General features: G+C 53.4%; 1 protein-coding gene across 1 annotated transcript in view; it reads left to right on the top strand.

Moving 5' to 3' along the window:
- Positions 1 to 300: 300 nt before the first annotated feature.
- The window catches only part of SMG6 (SMG6 nonsense mediated mRNA decay factor), a gene marked incomplete in the record, with an annotated part of 89,883 nt that continues 71,898 nt past the window's right edge, over positions 301 to 18,285 (top strand). Inside the window, 8 exon segments of the mRNA XM_060283101.1 lie at positions 301 to 535; positions 5,667 to 7,371; positions 8,695 to 8,887; positions 10,191 to 10,301; positions 10,822 to 10,928; positions 11,837 to 11,915; positions 15,107 to 15,217; positions 15,323 to 15,517. Coding sequence (XP_060139084.1) covers positions 415 to 535; positions 5,667 to 7,371; positions 8,695 to 8,887; positions 10,191 to 10,301; positions 10,822 to 10,928; positions 11,837 to 11,915; positions 15,107 to 15,217; positions 15,323 to 15,517 — 2,622 coding nt within the window.

Raw genomic sequence — 18,285 nt, 5'->3', positions numbered from 1 at the left:
GATACAAGGTTGGTTTAAACAGGAGCGCAGGATGCTGCCTTATACTGAGGCCGTCTAGCACAGTATTTCCCGCACCGGCTGGCAGCAAAAAGGCTCTCCCGGATTGCAGGCTAGGAAGCGAGAGAGGCCGGAACTTTAACCGTAGGCTCCGGCGTCCCGTTTTTCGTCCACCCTGAGAACTGAGTTGCTACTCTACCCTTTATTTTCTCTACGCATCCTGGCAGGCCACGTGGTCCAGTGGGCGTGGCAAAGGCGAAGCGCTTTCGAGACCCGAGAGCTGCTTCCCGCCCCTCCTTCCCTCTGTAGAGGCTGCGCCTGCGCGTTCCGTTCCGCCCCTCGCTCTCGCTTTCGCCCGCGGCGCGGCTTGTCCCGCGTCGGCCGCCGTCCGCCCGTTTTGTTTCCCGGGGAGCCAAAATGGCGGCGGCGGCGGAGCTCGAGCGGGTCCGCGTCTCGGCGGCGGAGCTGAGGAGGGGCGTCCTGGCGGCGGCGGAGGCGGCGGCCTCCGCGGGGGCGGCCAGGGGCAGCGGAGGACCAGGTGGGCGCGTCGGGCGGGGGCGCGCTGCGGGAGGGGAGGCGCGCGCCCGGGGCTTCGCTCCGTGGGAACGGGCCCGAGGGGGCGTGGCGGGGGGAGGAGAGGAGAGGAGACGCGCGCCGGGCGGGGGCGCCTCCTCACGGCCCGCCGACACGTGAGTTTGCGGGGAGCTTGTTGTCGTTACCACCGCGTGGTGGTGGTTGTCGCGGTTTTCACCTCTCGGCCGTTATTCTTACCGTGAGGGGATCGTTATCGCCACCATGGTCACCCTCATCCTCCTCGTTATTCTATATTTTATCTTCGTGGGGTTTTTCGTTTTTATTCTATTTATTCATTGGCAGCCCGCCTTTCCCTCATGGCGGCTCACGAAAGATTAAAAACAAAACACAGCGGGGAAGCAAAGAATACGTGAAGAGAATGATAGTAATAATAATATTTTTTTATTATTCATACCCCACCCACTCTGGATGACTTCCAACACATATAAAAGCATAATAAAACATTAAAAACTTGCCAATGCATAAAATACATGCATCATGTTTGAAAAACATAAAAGGCCATAATTGGGGTTTTTTAATGATTAAAACATCAATGGAGTTAGAGCTATGTTTGAAAGAAACTTGATCTATTATACTACAAGCAGTAACAAAGCAAAGCAAATTGCAAGTAGTTTTGAAGTTGTGCTTGGAGTTGCGATTCGCCCTGGGGCCTTGTGGGAAAGGACAGTCAGTCAAAAGTATTAAGAGCTGTTTCCTTAAAAGCAAAAAAAAAATGTATTCCAGTTGCACCTTAGAGACCAACTAAGTTTGTCATTGGTATGAGCTTTCGTGTGCATGCACACTTCTTCAGATACCAAAAGCAGTCAGTTCCCCAAAGGCCTGTGGAGAAAGGTCTTCACCCACCCTCCGGAGGACAGCAAGGAGGAAACCAGCTTTAATCTCTCTAGGAAGGGAGCTCCAGAGTTGTCTGGGGGAGCAGCAGCCACTGGGAAGCCCCTCTCCTGCATCCACACAAAGCGTGCCTGTGAGGGTGGCAGGATCAAGAGAAGGGCCTCCCCCTAAGATGGGGTGCAGGCATGGAAGTGAAACAAACAGGTTGGGTGGAAAACAGGCTGGCACAGAATGTATCCCATTTGAGACTACAGTGGGCTTTTGTCATATATCGGGCTTGAGACGAGGTCCTGTGGTCAGCAAACTTTTTCAGCAGGGGGCCGGTCCACTGTCCTTAAGACCTTGTGGGGGGCCGGACTATATTTTTTTGGGGGGAATATGAACAAATTCTTATGCCCCACAAATAACCCAAAGATGCATTTAAAATAAAAGGACACATTCTACTCATGTAAAAATACCAGGCAGGCCCCACATATAACCCAGAGAATGCATTTTAAATAAAAGGATACATTCTACTCATGTAAAAACATGCTGATTTCCAGACCGTCCACGGGCCGGATTGAGAAGGCGATTGGGCCGGATCCGACCCCCGGGCCTTAGTTTGGGAACCCCTGATCAAGACCCTCCCTGATATATAATGCACTTTTTTGTCCACCATCCCAAGACAGCGAACATATAGTTCTTGCATTGGGTTGTGGCTGTTTCCTCTCACATAAGTTTCATTAAGGCTGTATTTAAACTGGTGATAGACACGTATAGAGCCAGGCTTTCATTGATTGGGCTGTAAATCTGATTTTCAAGAAAATATGATGGAAGCTGGCTGCAAGCAGGATTCTCTCATTGTGGATGGTGGCTTGCAGCAAACTGAGGCTGAGAGACGGAGACGTTGCTCACAGCCAGCCAGGAACTCCTCTGAAGAGCTGGTAGAACTTGAATCCAGCTCTCCAGCCTGTGGACCACATTGCTTCTCCCCTCTGCAGTCTATAGTGAAGTCCTGCCTGGAATACAAAGCTCAGCTGTCATCCTAAAGTTCCTGACATTCAGGGGGCCAGTTTCTATGGAGTGGGTTGTGTACTCACCTTACTGTTCCTTGAGGATGGGATGATGGGAAGCCTGGGTGCCTTGCTGGGCTTTTGCTTTTTATTCCCCATATTTTTCTATGTATAAGACGAGCTTTTTTAACCCAAAAATGAGGTTCAAATTTTAGGATAGTCTTATACACGGGTAGTGCTGAGGGGGGACAAGTGAATTTTTTTTTTGGCGTGAGCCCGAGCTTGTAAGCGGCGATTGGCCACTTGATTGTTGGGATGCCGAAAATTGCTCACCCGCCAGAACACAGCACACAGCCTGTGAGGGACAGGGGATATCACGAAGTCCCTCCCCTCCTGAGTTCAAGCCCATCACCGAGCACAGGGGAAAGCAGAGGGAGCTCCGATTCCAGTGGGGAAGCAGGAAGTCGGGTCCGAGGCTCAGGCAAGGTAGCGGAGCCAGGGTCCCAGGTGGGACAGGAAGGGGCAAGTAAGGGGGGGAGACCCATCCCCCCAACTCCGGAATTACGCAGAAAGAGGAGGGGAAAGAGGATGGGGCTTCCAAGGCTTTTGTGTTGGGGAAAGACGCGCCAAAAGTCATTCGGAGGTTCTGAAACCGACTGACCACATCACTCCGTGTAAATAGCAATGACTTCAGCACTGTAAATACGCAGCACCAATAAAAGAATAAAATGCAGAGCTGCGTAGCGTCGTTACTCTGAAGTAGCCTACTCCGGCCACTGTGACACAGCCGCTCACGTCGCAGCTGCCCAATCGCCGCCATTAGCCTGCCTGATTCCGCTGCGGCAGCCAATAGACGGCTGCCCTTGTTGCAGCAAGTGAGAGTGTGATTGGCAGCCGTTGGCTGCGATCGGGCAGCAGATATCGCTCACCCACTGGAATGAAGCGCGAGCCCAAGATTTGAAGCGGCAATTGTCAGCAACGCAAGCAGTTGTATGCTGCGTTCTGGTGGGTGAGCGATTTTCAGCATTCCTCCCCCAAAGCTTAATCCCCCTATTTTCTAAATTTTGAGGCCCCCAAAATAGGGGGCGTCTTATACATGGGGGCGACCTATAGACGGAAAAGTACGGTACTTTTTCCATTTGCGGTTGGAAATGCTGGAGTTGGGGAGACTGTTCATTTTAGTCTATTGTTTGCATCCCGCTTTTTCCTATTAGTATAAAAACTAAAGTTGAGAAAAGAACAGTACGGAACAAAAGAAATCAAATCCTACATCCATTAAAACAAGAATCGTAGTACAGTATATTGCTACCGACTTGGCTGCTTGCTTTGTGCTGGTTTACAAATGTTTTCTTACACTTCACTTGTAAGTCTAAGGCGGGCATAGGCAACCTTGGCTCTCCAGATGTTTTGGAACTACAACTTCCATGATCCCTAGCCAACAGGGCCAGTGGTCAGGGATCATGGGAGTTGTAGTTCCAAAACATCTGGAGAGCCAAGGTTGCCTATGCCTGGTCTAAGGCCTGGTGGTGGTGGCCCTTAGCAGCAAATGGCGCCTCTCTGTTTAGAGGCGGTATATCTCTAAGCACCCAGATCTAGGAACTAATAGGGAAAAGGGTTGCCCATCACGACCTGCTTTTGAGCTTTCTGGAGTTGCCTTGGCTGGCTGTAGCTAGAAATCAGATCCTGGGTGGGCCTTTGGGCTGATCCAGAAGAAGTAGCTTCTGAGTTGCTGTACTACATGGACCACCCTTGGCCTGATCCAGCAGACTCTTCTTATGTTTTCATTAGACAAGTTCATGGAGAAGAGGGCTGCTTGCCATGATGGCTATGCTCTGCTTCCACAGTTGGAGGCAGCAATGGTTCTGAACACCAGTGGTTGGAAACCACAGGAGGAGAGAGAGGGTTCCTGGCTCAGATCCTGTTTGTGGGCATCTAGCTGGCTGCTATGAGAAGGTACTGGACTAGATGAGCCACTCACCTGGTCCCCTAGGCTGTTCTTATGGTCTTGCGCGCTCACATTCAGCCAATACTCCAGAAGCTGAGCCATCTTCCTCCCCCCCCAGCAGTCCTGTTTTTTCCAGTGTTCCCCTTGGCCGGAAGGTTCTGGAACCCCGCCCCACCAAGGCTCTGTTGCCACGGGCACTGCTTCCTCCGGGGTTCCGATCCCTGCCAGCCCAGAACACCTGAGCAGGGCCACCTGGCATTCCTGGCAGCCTTTGAGCTGGCAATGGCACAGGGAGCCAACCAGTGGGAGCCCCCTGCTACTCTCCGGATGTTCTCCCCCGTGGGAGGTCCGTTCTGGCTTCCTGAATGAATTGGCACAAAGAGGTTCCTATGGGGCGGGGGGGCGCATGTGGGGAGAAGCCTGTGAGAAATACTTTGTGTCTGGAAAAAAGAGCACCTGGCAGGGCAGAGGCGGCATTCTGGGAAGCTTTATGACAATACGTCTCCATGGAAGTGGCCGTTTGGGTGGGATGGGGTGGGAAGCGCCACGCACGGGGGGGGGGGGGCAAATTAAAAGAGAAACCCAAGTTTGTCACTGTCAATGTTAGTTTAGTGAGGTGGCCAAGCAGCCACTTGGTGAACCCCAAAGAAGTGGTGGGGAGGCCTGTGGGGGCCAAGCGGGTGGGTCAGAAATAAACACACTCATGTCCGTAGGGAAATGTCCACCCAGCTCAGTATTGCCGACATTGTCTGGCAGCAGCTCTCCAGGACGTCAGGCAGGGGGTGCTTCCAGTTCTCCCTGAGTGATAGGGAGCTGTGCTACTTGACAAATAACATTCCCACTCTCTGCCCTATGAGAGAGTCCTGCTTGAAATGCTCCAGAGCAGTGATGGCCAAATTGGGCCCTCCAGCTGTTTTTGGACTACAACTTCCATCATCCCTAGGTAGCAGGACCAGTGGTCAGGGATGATGGGAATTGTAGTCTCCAAACAGCTGAAGGGCCCGGTTTGGCCATCACTGCTCTAGAGGCTCTTCCAGTGTATGTTAGCCGTACTGAGTTGAGCCAGCCGTCTGGCTCCGATGGGAAGCCAATTGGCACCAGGTCTGCTAGTCAGACATCTTTCCTCCTGAGCCTGTGCTGGTCCTGCTATGTGTTGGTCCCAGCTCACTGTTTCCCCTGCCTCTTTGGCTCTCGTGCTCCCTAGGCAAAGCCCCTAACCATGTCCCAGTCCCTTCTCCCTGATTTCCACTGGTGCTTCTTACCCGCTCTGAGGCTGACCATCTCCTTGTGTTTTTCCTTCTCTGCAGAGACCACAAAGGAGCCTCGCCACCGCAAGGACAATCGGCGCCCTGACCTCGAGATCTACAAGCCGGGCCTCTCCCGCCTGCGGAACAAGCTCAGCTTCTCAGCCAAGCAGGAGGAGGCCAAGGGAGGCGCCCTGGCTGGCGACAGAGGAGCTCCCCTTGCTCCCAGCAGGGAAGAGCCCCCGGCCCCTCAGGACCCTCCCAGAGCAAGCAGCCAGCAGCAGCAGCCCAACGGCCTCTTGGACGGGCCTGGCGAGGCTGGGGCTCCGCAAGATCCAGGGGTCTCCCCTGAGGAGTGGTGTCCTCGCATCATCCGGCGAGCCAAGAAGCCTGACCAGCAGATCTACCAGCCAGGGAAGCGCCTGCAGGTCCCCTCCAAGGAGCCCGCTGCCCCCCAGCTGGCGGCCGAGGAGCCCCCCGCAAAGGGGGAGCGGGGCGAAGAGCCCGAAAGGGACGCTGGGAAGGGCTGCAGGAAGCCAGCGGCCCCTGAGGGGCAGGAAGGGGGCCTGAGCCGGGAGGGGGCCAAGCCTCTCCGTGGCGGGGAGAAGGGCAGGCGGGCCGAGCGGGTCCGGAAAGGAGGCGGCGAGGAGGCAGCTGCCCAGAGCAAGGTCCAGAGCACCCCAAAGCGCTACTCGCGCTCGGACAAGCGGCGGAACCGCTACCGCACCTGCAGCACCAGCTCGGCCGGGAGCAACAACAGCGCCGACGGGGCCCGCGGGGAGGCAGAGGCCGGGCGGAAGCGCCAGGAGCCACCCAAGGAGAGGCCCCGTCCCCGGAAGCAGCTCTCTGCCTCCTCCACAGACTCCCTGGATGAGGACAAGGCGGAAGAGGAGGAGGCCGAGGCAGCCCGGGGCTCCAGCAGGGACTCGGAGGCAGCCAAGAGACGCCTGGAGCACGGCTGGCTCTCCCGGGGCGCCAGCGGGCGGGAAGCCAAGGGCAGCAGGGGGGGTGGGCGGGGGGAGCCCCCCGAGGCAGAGTGGCGCAAGCGGAAGCCCTCGGAAGCCAGCCTGAGCGATTCCACGGAGGCAGCCGAAGTCGGGAAGGGCTCTTCCGGCCGGGAGCCCCAGGGCAGGGGGCGCGGCATCCTGGTCCTCCCGGCCAACACGGACCTCACCGCCAGTGGTGCTGGCTCCCCCGAAGCCCCCCACTCAGGGCCCCGGCTCCTCTTCAGCGGTGGCCTGGGCAAAGGGACCAGGGGGAGGGGCAGAGGGGGCACTGCCCGCCGGCTGTGGGACCCCAACAACCCCGAGCAGAAGCCGGCCCTGAAGAGCCAGGCTTCCCAGCTGCACTTCCTCGACACGGACGACGAGGCGGCCCCTCCGCCCCGGGGGGACACCCGCCAGGCCCAGGCCTCCTACTACCGCTTCCAGAACTCGGACAACCCCTACTACTACGGGCGGGCGGCAGGCCAAGCCCCCTCCTATCCCTACGCCGGGTACTCCCTGCCCTATCAGGTCGGTGCCATTAACGGGGTTTACCCGGGCACCTATTACCCGCCAGGCTACCCAGGGCAGGCCGAGCCCTACCTGTGCAGCCCCCTCCTGGCTGGGCCTCTCAGCCCCGAGATGGAGCAGCAGGTGCGCAGCCTGCAGCAGCAGGATCTCAGCAAGGTCCTCCGCGAAGCCAGCAACCTGGAGCAGCAGCTAAGCAACCTCCTGTCCAGGGACCGGCTCAGCCCTGAGGGCCTGGAGAAGATGGGGCAGCTCAGGTGCGAGGGCTTGGATGAGGGTGGGTGCTGGCGGAGAGGGAGGGAGCTGGTTGGCCAGAGGTGGGTTTGCGGAGGGGTCTTGGCACCACAGCTGCTTTCACCTGCCGCTGTAAGAGCCAGGCAGCTTGCCGGGGAAACCACAGCGGGTGCTCTTCAACTTTCGCCATGAGGATGCAGCCTAGCTGCTGGGTCATGCCAAGAGGGGTCCATCGTGTCCACCATCCTCTCCTCACAGTGGCCCCCCAGATGCCACCAAAGGGAAGGCCAAAAGCAAGCGGGACCTGAGCACAACAGCAGTGTTCTCCCCATTTCAGATTCCCAGGAAACTGACCTCCAGGCGCTTGGGAAAGAGCCAGTGTGGCATCGGACTAGACCTGGGAGAACAGGGTTCAAATCCCCTCTTAGCCATGAAGCTCACTGGCTGAGTCACTCTGCGAGTCACTGTCTCCCAGCCTAACCTGCCTCACAGGGTTGTTGTGAGGATTAAATGAGGAGCAGGAGAACCATGTAGGCCACCTTGAACTCCGTGGAGGAAAAGGCAGAATACAAATCAATGGGCAGCGGAGGTGTAACATAGTCAAGGTGGCTAGCAGCCATTGGTAGCCTTGCCCTCCATTCATTTATGAGAACATGAAAGGAGTGAAAGGAAGGCCTTTTCACAGGTCATTATTGCTTTTATATTCATTAGTTGCATTTTGCATTTGCGTGTCTTAAAGTGACTTACACAACAAAAACAAAGACATTGAGATCAAAAACAACAGTAAACGAAACCTATAATACTGGTCCAAACATCCATTCAAAAGGAACAAGTCCTATTCTCTCCTCTTAAAGGGTGAGCACAGCCACCAATGTAATAATGGACGTATCCAGCTGCCCTCCCAGTTAAAAACTGGAAGCCTAGGCAAATAATGTCTTTTGCCTGTACTCCAAAACAGGGCATTGCTAATTAATGGGGTTCATTGTCAGAAGATGTCCAAGGAGGCTTTAAAAGGGGGTTAAGCTGGATAGCGGAAGACGATAAGTTCCGTCTGTGGAATCTATCATGGAGAAGCAAGCTGCTGCTTTTGCCTGGGGAGTCAAAACAGTTTGGGGGGGGGTGCTATTATGGACTTTCCAGAAGAGGCCTCTGGTTGGCCATTTTGGGGGAAATGGGGTGCTGAACTCAGGCGAGTCTTTGGTCCCACTCAGCCACCGAGCTCCTCTTGCATTTGCCCCAAGTCTCATCGTGGGTCTGACTGAGTAGAGTCCTCTGGAAGAGGTGGACTGTAAGGGGGGGGGGTGTTTGAGGCGGAAGCCCTTGGGCTTAGCTGTGCCCCTTTCCAGGGTGGAGATGCTGCAGCTGTACAAGCGCTGCCTGCTGACCGACATCGAGTTTGCTGACGCCCAGAACGTGGACCAGCTGCTGTGGAAGAACGCCTTCTACCAGGTGATCGAGAAGTTCCGGCAGCTGCTCAAGGATCCCCTTGGGGAGAACGCCCAGGAGATCCGCACCAAGCTGCTCCAGATCCTGGACGAGGTAAGGATGCCTGAGACTGAGCCCTCCGGCCTGGCGCCAGGGGTGGGGGGAAAGCACTGTCCCAAGGGTCGGGGTCATACGCCTGGCCCCAAATGTGGTGGTTTTAAAAGCACACAGAAATGAAAAGCTTAGGTTAGCATGGTGACCCCCTTATGTAAGGAAGAAAAAGCTTTGTCTGCCCCCCAACACACAGCAAAGAGTGTATAAAGTCAGAAATGTTTTGCAGCCTAGCCTTGCCCAACCTGGCAGCCCTCTGGATATTTTGGACTACAACTCCCATCAGCCCCTGCCAGCATAGCCATCGGATCCCAAACTGTCTGGAGGGCAACAGGCCAGGCCAGGCCAGGCCAGGCTGTGGTAGCCCAAGCAAAACCTCCTGGTGCGCCTTCTGCACTGTCACCAGCAGCCAGCCTCTCCTGGGAAGCACAAGTGGCGAGAGCTCAGCTGTTGCCCTCAGCTCCTGCTTGCACACTTCCCGCTGGGGCGTCTGATTGGCCACCGTGAGGACAGGAGGCTGGACTAGATGGGCCCCCTTTGGCCCGATCTGGCTGTTGTAGGGCTCCTATTACATTTGTACTGATGGCTTTGATAAATTAATAAAAATGAGACACCTTCATGGGGGTGGCTAAGCCTGCCTTCTCCCTCCCCTGTTGGAGGCAGGAGGCGTCTGAATCCAGTTGCAGGGAGTCTTGCTTGTGGACTTTGCTTTGGGGGCATCCGGTTGTCTGCTCTGAGTAGGATGCTGGACGCCAGATCCAGCTGCATGGATTTCTGACGTTCTTATGACTCCAGCTTCAGGCCGATCACAAAGCTGCTTGTGGCCCACAGACGAGTGCTGAGCGCACAAAGGCTCTGGACCCCTCCCCACTTTATGGCATAAACAGCCTGTGTTGGGAGATCCCAAGGCTGCACTCTTGCTTGTGGGCCCCCAGAAGGACCGTAGTGGAATCCCAGGAGTTGGTTAGTGAACCAGCTTCTTCCCAAGTCTATTCTTGGTGGGGGTGGGGTGGGGGGACCCAAGGCGGTTAGGATTGCTCTGAACTGGAGGTAGAATCATAGGCTAATAGAGTTGGAAAGCACCCCAGTGGTCATCTAGTCCAGCCCCCTGCAATGCGAGAAGCGCAGGTGCATTGGATGCTGAGCTAGACAGGCTTTGCGTCGAATCCAGCAGGGCTCTTCTTTTGGGTGCCGTTATTCCATCAGAAGATTCTGAATCCGGGGCATGTATTCTTCAAGTACTCCTGCCACGTCCACTCACTCTCTCTCCTGCATCCCTCTTCACTTTCTCTCTCCCGGGTCTCAGGGCAGCGATTTCTTCGACGGTTTGCTGCAGAAGCTGCAAGGGACGTACCAGTTCAAGCTGGAGGACTACATGGACGGCATGGCTGTGCGCAGCAAACCCCTGCGGAAGGTGGTGAGTCCTGGCTAGGGCCTGGGCATGTCAGAGGGAAGCTGTGTTGACCAGACCCTCGGGTGTCCCTGGAAGGTGGACGGTAAAGGAGACCCCCCCTCTTTGGGCACAGGGGAGCTCAGCAGTCTTCCCTGGGGAAGGAAGCAGGCGTGCTGAAGCCTGGCTGTGTGTGCGTTTTAAGCTGGAGATCAAATCTCCTTTTGCCCCTGTCAAAAATGAACCAGGATGCTGGAACCAAAGTCCTGCCTTTTTCCATCACTCAGCAAGGGGCAGGTGCTTAATCTTGCGGGGGGGGGGGGCAAGGAACAACATCATTTCTAAAATGTGTGTGTGTGTGTGTGTGTGTTGTTTGGGTTGCAAATATCCTTTGGAACACTAGACTTGCCACTCACAGCCTCCATCTAAAATACAAGGGGAGAGTTTTTGGATTCAGGCAAAGGCCTCTCCCCAGCTCTCCTTCCCTCCCTCCTTTGCTCCTGGGTTGTTCACCAGCAACTGATGGGCTTGTGTCCTCTCCCCCCAGGTGAAATACGCCCTCATCAGTGCCCAGAGGAGCCTGATCTGCCAAGGAGACATCTGCAGATACCGAGAGCAAAGCAGCGACACGGCCAACTACGGAAAGGCACGCAGGTAGGGAGGGAGGAAGTCCTGGGGGGCATCTGCCTCTCTGCGTCATATGCCAGGCCCCTCTGGAGGGGAAGGAACTGCGTCGCTTCATGGGGTAGAGCACCTCCTTTGTGTCGAGAAGGTCCCAAGTTCAGGTCCCTATTCAGAAACCCTGGAGAGTGAATGTGGTCAATACTCAGCTGGTCCGACTCAGTACAAGGCAGCTTCCTCCAGTTCTCTGTCTTCAGGAAAGGGCTGTAGCTCAGTTGCAGAACACCTGCTTTGCATGCAGAAGGCCCCAGGTTCAATCTCCAGTCAGGGCTGCGGTTGTTCCCCTGCCTGAGACCGTCCTGGAGAGCCACTCCCGCCCTTCTTCCAGGAGCCTGCAGTCTAAACGTTGAGAAAGTTGAGTAGACGGAAGGGAAGGGGCAAAGGGGTTGCTGTGAGCAGGTGCAGTTACAACATACTTTGGGGACGTTGTGCCAGTGGTGGGGAAGGAGTTAAGTCAAGGGCTGGATAACCAACGTCGGTTTTGAAAGGAGAGAGGACCAGAGGGGTTCTTGGAGAACTTCCTTGCATGGGCCACACTTCAGATATGGCTGGAATTCCCAACTCCCCAGGTTCAATCCCCAGTGGCCTCTCCAGGTAGGGGGAAAGAGACTCCTTCCTGAAACCCTGGAAAGCTGCTGCCAGTCAGTGCAATGATGCTGAGTTAGTTAGAGTCTGGGTCTGACTGGGAATCGGGCAGCTCCCTGTGCTTCTGGCACCCTTGACGATTGGCCCTGCCGGAGCTGAGGTCTGAGCCTTGGGCTGCCTGAAGGGTCACGGTGTCCCCGTCTCTGCCACAGCCACTGGCAGAACCTCTCCGCTCCAGGGTCTCCTGCCCCGATGCAGCCTAGCCTGCCGGTCACTCTGCTCTCTTGCCTCCCCAGCTGGTACTTGAAGGCCCAGCACATCGCCCCCAAGAACGGACGCCCGTACAACCAGCTGGCCCTCTTGGCTGTCTACACGGTAAGAGAGATGCAGGGAGGGAGGGAGCCGGGGTGGTCCAGGCACAGGAGGGTTGTGAGCCTCACGGCACCAGGAGAACCATCGGCTGCCTTCACACATGAAAAATGCTCACATTTCTTAATTATTTTGCCAGTGTTTCAGATGCATGGCAGCTCTTTCCCAAATTGCTAATATTTCATTAGACGAATTAATTCAGCTGTCAAAAATAATTATTAGCAGACTTTATAAGCGTTTATGAAACTGTGGGCATCACTTCTTTTTCACTTACTGACAGAAATGGATAATTCCTCAAACATCTCTCAATAAGGTTCCTTAGGTGTACGGAGTTTGCTCGCTTTTTATTTATTTTTATTTTTTAAAATAATTTTTATTGAATTTTACATAGAGAAAAAAAGAAAAAGATAAAAATTTAAAAAAGAAATACAAAAAACAAAAATGACAATATTATCACATCTTATTTCTTCAAACTTCTTCACTTCCCTTTCTTACAGTCCTTATTAATAATTAACTCTTACCATTTCCAAATCTTAGCTAGACATCATGAAATTACGTCTTGTCTCCCATTTCATAACCTTATTCTTAAATAATTCTTATTCATTTTGTATAGAAGAGTGAAGGAAAAATAGAAAGAAAAAACCCAAAATAAAAAGACATAAGACATGATCATATTTTCCAATTTCTAATTTAAACATTTCAGACTTCCTCATTTCCCCTTCTTGAGTTCCTTGTTAATCACTAATTATTGCAGTTTCCAAATCTAAGATTACCTTCTTTCTTCCAATTTACAACTTCTTTTTAACCGTTTACCCTTCATACTTCTCTTTACCTTTATTGCCCAATATTCTCTACCCTTTTACCCAAAAATATTCATAATTAATTTTCAAGACCTTCCCCCCATTTTATTCCCACCCTCAAGACTAAATCTACCCCCTTTCCTTGGAATCGATGTCTCCAGAGATTTCAGCCAGCTCCTTAATGCATTCCGAGTTCAAACCGTGTTTTATCCACCTATAAAAGTCATCTCAGTTCCTCCTCACCCCACTCCTGCTCTGTCCCATTCTAAATTTTACTCAACCCTTTCCCCCCCCTGCTGTATTCCCAACATTTTATCTTCAATCTCATTCTCTTTCTGCCCCCCACCTGCTTCCTTCTCCCCCTCTCTCACTGGGGTAACAACCTTTTTGTTTTTCCCCTGGGCGGGGGGCTGCTCGCTTTTTATTCCTGCAGTGTGACCATACAGCACAGCTTCTGGTCCAAAGATCTGAGGGTGCTGCAAGTTCCTCGTTTATTTTCAGGCCCCTGTACTTAAAACCCATTGCAAGTGCCTTGGCATGAGGACGTTTGCTGGGTGAGGGTTATCATGGCCAAATCGTACATTGTGTAGATAGACCATGGTGCTAGGAAGGCGTGTCCTTGTTCTGGTGGAAGGCTAACCAATGATTAAATTGATTTTTGAAAGTTGGCACGAGTTTTCATGCGGTTTTAGTCTGTCGTTATTTTAACTTCAAAAAGTCTGTACTTACTGTTGCTATTTTTTTCTTGTTGGTTTTTTTCCTTTTTTATAAATCTCTTTGTTTTTTTTAAAGCAAGGAATATCTAAATGTTATTAAATTAATTAAACCAGCTAGACCAGCTGCCGGGTAGCCAAGGTGCCAGGTTTGTGTGCAGAATGTCTTGGGCTCCATGCCTGGCAAGACTGGGAAGGGCTCCCTGCCTGAGACCTTCGAGAGCCACGGCTGCCAGTCAGCATAGACAGCACTGAGCTAAGCAGACCCAGCTCTAAAGGATGCAGCCCTAGATGCGGCTGAGTCACATCTGTGTGACTGTCAGAAACGGGGCGTCCTGCTCCCCCTCCCTCGATCAGCGTAAGGTGCCCAGAAATATATGTGCCATTTATTAGGAGCCACACACTTCAGTTCTGATTGAGGTCCTTATTAGCACCACTGGAAAATACTTGACTGTGTTGGTCTTCCCCAACCTGGCGTACCTTTTGATGTTTTGGACTACAACTCCCATCAGCGGTGGATGGGACTGATGGGCGTTGTAGTCCAAAAACGTGTTAAGGTTGCAGGGTTGGGAGAGGCTACTCTCCATTCTGTGAGCTAGCAGGAGTTCCTTTGTAAGAGAGTCTAGAGCAGTGGTTCCCAAACTTTTTCAGGGCCCCAAGCCCTTGGTTCTAAAACGTATTCTCAGGACCCCCCCTACCCCATAAATCATCATTCAGAATTTGCACCACCCACTAAGGAAGATAATAACACAATGCAATTTACTGAAGAATATCAATGTGAAAAATATTTTTTACGCATCCTTACAAGAACATTTATAGCATAAAGTATTTCTATATACCCCGTTTCTCCAAAAAATAAGACGTAGCCATAAAATAAGCCATAGCAGGATTTTTAAGTATTCAAGGAATATAAGCCATACCCTGAAAATAAGACATAGTGATAGGCGCAGCAGCAATGCCGGCCGCAGCAGGAGGAGGAGGAAAAAAATGAGACATCCCCTGAAAATAAGCCATAGTGTGTGTGTGTGTGTATGTGTGTGTTTTTTTTTTTTTTTTTTTTGAGGAAAAATTAATATAAGACGGTGTCTTATTTTCGGAGAAACACTGGTAATTATTCACCAAACAAGCACAAAGCTTCACCTACCACAGACATACGGTAACTAAGGCATAGGAAAATTGCCAATCCTTGGCCATCTTATGATAACTCAGAATTGTAAATACAGACCAATGTAGCTGAAAGAAATAGCAGCAAAACTTTCAGTATCAGGCCGCTCACTGGCTCCAGTGGTTCTGCTCTGCCTCCACGGTCAGAGGCAGCAATGCTTCTGGATGCCACTTGCTGGAGATTACAGGAGGGGAGGGGGCTCTGGTCTTTGAATCCTGTCTGCTGGTTCCCTACGGGCAACTTGTTCAGCCACTGCGAGAACAAACAGGATGCTGGGCCATTGGCTTGATCCAGCAGGCTCTTCTGATGTTCTGAGAGTTTGGCCCCTGGCAAAGACCTTAATCCCGTGGGGCTTATGTTTGTTGCAGACCTAGAAGCTTCATCTGCCCCTCGCCTTCCATTGCCACCTCCCCTTTCTCAGCAAGAAGGAGGGTGGTCCCTTTGTATCTCCCCCCCCCCCCATTGCCCCTCTGTAGGGTACTATCTTGTAAGGGGATCTTCCTGTTGTTGTCCCTGCAGAGGAGGAAGCTGGATGCCGTCTACTACTACATGCGCAGTCTTGCGGCCAGCAACCCCATCCTGACTGCCAAGGAGAGCCTCATGAGCCTCTTCGAGGAGACCAAGCGGAAGGTAAGGGGTGGGCTGAGGGCTCCGGACCCCTTTCCTCGCCCCCAGCCTCCCTCTCTGCCCAGGAGCCCCCAGCCTGACCCGCAGCGCCTCTCCCTCCCTGTGCAGGTGGAGCAGGTGGAGCAGAAGAAGAGCCCCAGCCGGCAGAGTAAAGGCAAGAAGTCGGCCTTCCGGCCTTCCGGGGATGATGCCACCCGCCTGGAGCTCTGGATCCACCCCTCGCACCCCCGCACCAGCCAGGGGCACGAGTCCGGGCGAGACTCGGAGCAGGACAACGGCCTCGGCAGCCTCAGCCCCAGCGATGTGAGTACTGGCCGTGTGGCTGAAATCCATGTAGCATCATGTAAAGAGTGTTACCCCTTGCAGGGTTGGTTTGGTGATTGCCTTTATGCCCCACCTTTTCCTCCCAGGAGCTCCCAACATTCCCCGCCCTCCTCGTTTAATCCCCGCAGCAACCCCATGAGGTGGGTTAGGCTGAGGGACTTGGGCTGAGCTTGAACCCTGGTCTCTCCCAGGCCCTCGTCTGCTGGCACTCCCACCGCTGCACCGCACGACTTCCCAGGATGGGTTGTTGTTGTTGTTTAGTCGTGTCCGACTCTTCGTGACCCCATGGACCAGAGCACGCCAGGCACTCCTGTCTTCCACTGCCTCCCGCAGTTTGGCCAGACTCATGTTCGTAGCTTCGAGAACACTGTCCAACCATCTCGTCCTCTGCCGTCCCCTTCTCCTAGTGCCCTCCATCTTTCCCAACATCAGGGTCTTTTCCAGGGAGTCTTCTCATGAGGTGGCCAAAGTATTGGAGCCTCGGCTTCAGGATCTGTCCTTCCAGTGAGCACTCAGGGCTGATTTCCTTCAGAATGGAGAGGTTTGATCTTCTTGCAGTCCATGGGACTCTCAAGAGTCTCCTCCAGCACCATAATTCAAAAGCATCAATTCTTCGGCGATCAGCCTTCTTTATGGTCCAGCTCTCACTTCCATACATCACAACTGGGAAAACCAATAGCTTTAACTATACAGACCTTTGTCGGCAAGGTGATGTCTCTGCTTTTTAAGATGCTGTCTAGGTTTGTCATTGCTTTTCTCCCAAGAATGGGTAGATGAGTGTGTATACCGTGTTTCTCATATTATAAGACATGTCTTATATTTATTTTTCCTCAAAAAAACACACTATGGCTTATTTTCAGGGGATGTCTTATATTTTTCCTCCTCCTCCTTCCATGGCCGGTATTGCTGCTGTGCCTATCACTATGTCTTATTTTCGGGGTATGGCTTATATTCCTTGAATGCTTAAAAATCCTGCTATGGCTTATTTTATGGGTATGTCTTAAAATATGAGAAACAGGGTACATACGTGTACAAGTCGGCCGAGAGGAGTTTCTGCCGCCGCTGGGCTCCCTCTGGCCACTGGATGGCGCTGCTCTTCTTGCTATGCAGGACAGGCTGACATGTTGGGGGGGGGGGCAACCCTCTTCCGCTGAGATGCTCTGCCCTGAGCAACTGACTGGGGAACTGGAGCCAGCAGAATGCAGAGGCGGGTCTGTCTGTGGCAGGGGTGTCCCCGGCCACTTCTCCCTTCCCACCCACCCCCGTCCCGAGCTGCCTTGGGGGAGAGTGTCTTGTGGAGCACGTGGGGACAAGGCCTTGCCTCCACTCTCACACGCCCAAAGTCATGCGGGTGCTCTGGTCCCCGCTGGGGCAGGAGGGGCTCCAAGGTGCAGAGGAGGCAGGCTGTCCGCAGGATTAGGCCAACCCCAGTCAACTGGGACATGTACGGCCTTCAGGCACTCTTATTCTGACCCCGCCCCCCCCCCCCAGCTCAGAATAACTTCCTTTGCTAAAGGTGTTTCTTCCCAATAAATGTTTGAGGTGGCTCACGGCACAGAGAAGCATTTAATGTACGATTCAGTAGTAGCAATAATAACAACAACAGCAGTATTGGACCAGGACCTGGGAGAGACCCGGGTTCAAATCCGCCCTCTGTCATGAAGCTCACCGGGTGACTTTGGAAGACAATCACTCAGTTTCGGTCTGACCCTACCTCACAGGGTTGTTGTGTGAATAAAATGGGAGGTGGGAAGGAGAACTGTATGACCACCTTGAGCTCTTTGGAGGAAAGAAGGTGGGGTGTAAATGTAATATGATGATACAACTTGCAGTGATGGGGGTTGGGGTTGGGGGGGGGAGTACCTTGGCCCTTCCAGCCTTTGGAACGACATTTTGGGTGCTGAGTAGGTTGGCTGCTTTGCGGTGGGTGCTTTGGGCTGAGAGATCCGGGGCCTTGCCAATATGTTGCCCTATTCCAAGGAAGCATCTGGGCAGAAGCAAAGGGGCAGGTTGGCAGGAAGGAGGCCAGCAGAGGATCAAGAAGAAGGGTTGGTGGCTCCCATTCCAAGTCAAACTAGCTCTGTGTTACCTACACAGGCTGGCAGCAGGGTGTCGGGCAAGGAGCATTTCCCAGCCTTTCTTGGAGATGCTGCCAAGGATTGAGCCGGGGACCTTCTGCATGCCCAGCAGGTGCTCTCTGCCCCTGACCTCTAGCCCTCCTTCTGCCAATCAGTGTCACACCGGAGTTGGTGCGCAACTGTTCCTTTAAGCCATTTGCCTGTTGGGCTCATGGAGGTTCCCAGGGATGCCTTGGCAAGTGGGCTTTCACAGAACAATAGAATTGTATTGCATGCACACGAAAGCTCATACCAAAATAAAAACTTAGTTGGTCTTTAAGGTGCTACTGGAGGAATTTTTTTATTTAATAGAATTGTAGTGTAGGAAGGTACCCTTTGTGGCCATCTAGTCCAGCCCCCTGCAATGCAGGAATCTCAGCTAAAGCATCCCTGACAGATGGCCATCCAAGCTCTGTTGAAGGAGAGTCGACCACCTCCCAAGGGGAGTCCCTTCCACACTCAAACAGCTCTTACTTCATAGCACTGGAGCCTGGCCTCGAGGGGGGGCTCCTTTTCACACCCACCCACCTGCCCAGACTTGCACGTCCCTGGAATCCCACTGACTCGGGGTCACCCTGGGGGTGCCCTGCCGGCAGGGACAGCACTGTCCTTTTGGCCTGCTGTGCCAGG

This window comes from Zootoca vivipara, chromosome 15 (assembly GCF_963506605.1).
Source record: "Zootoca vivipara chromosome 15, rZooViv1.1, whole genome shotgun sequence".
Lineage (NCBI taxonomy): Eukaryota > Metazoa > Chordata > Lepidosauria > Squamata > Lacertidae > Zootoca > Zootoca vivipara.
Note: the sequence above shows the minus strand (reverse complement) of the source record. Positions and strands in the feature narration are given on the sequence as shown.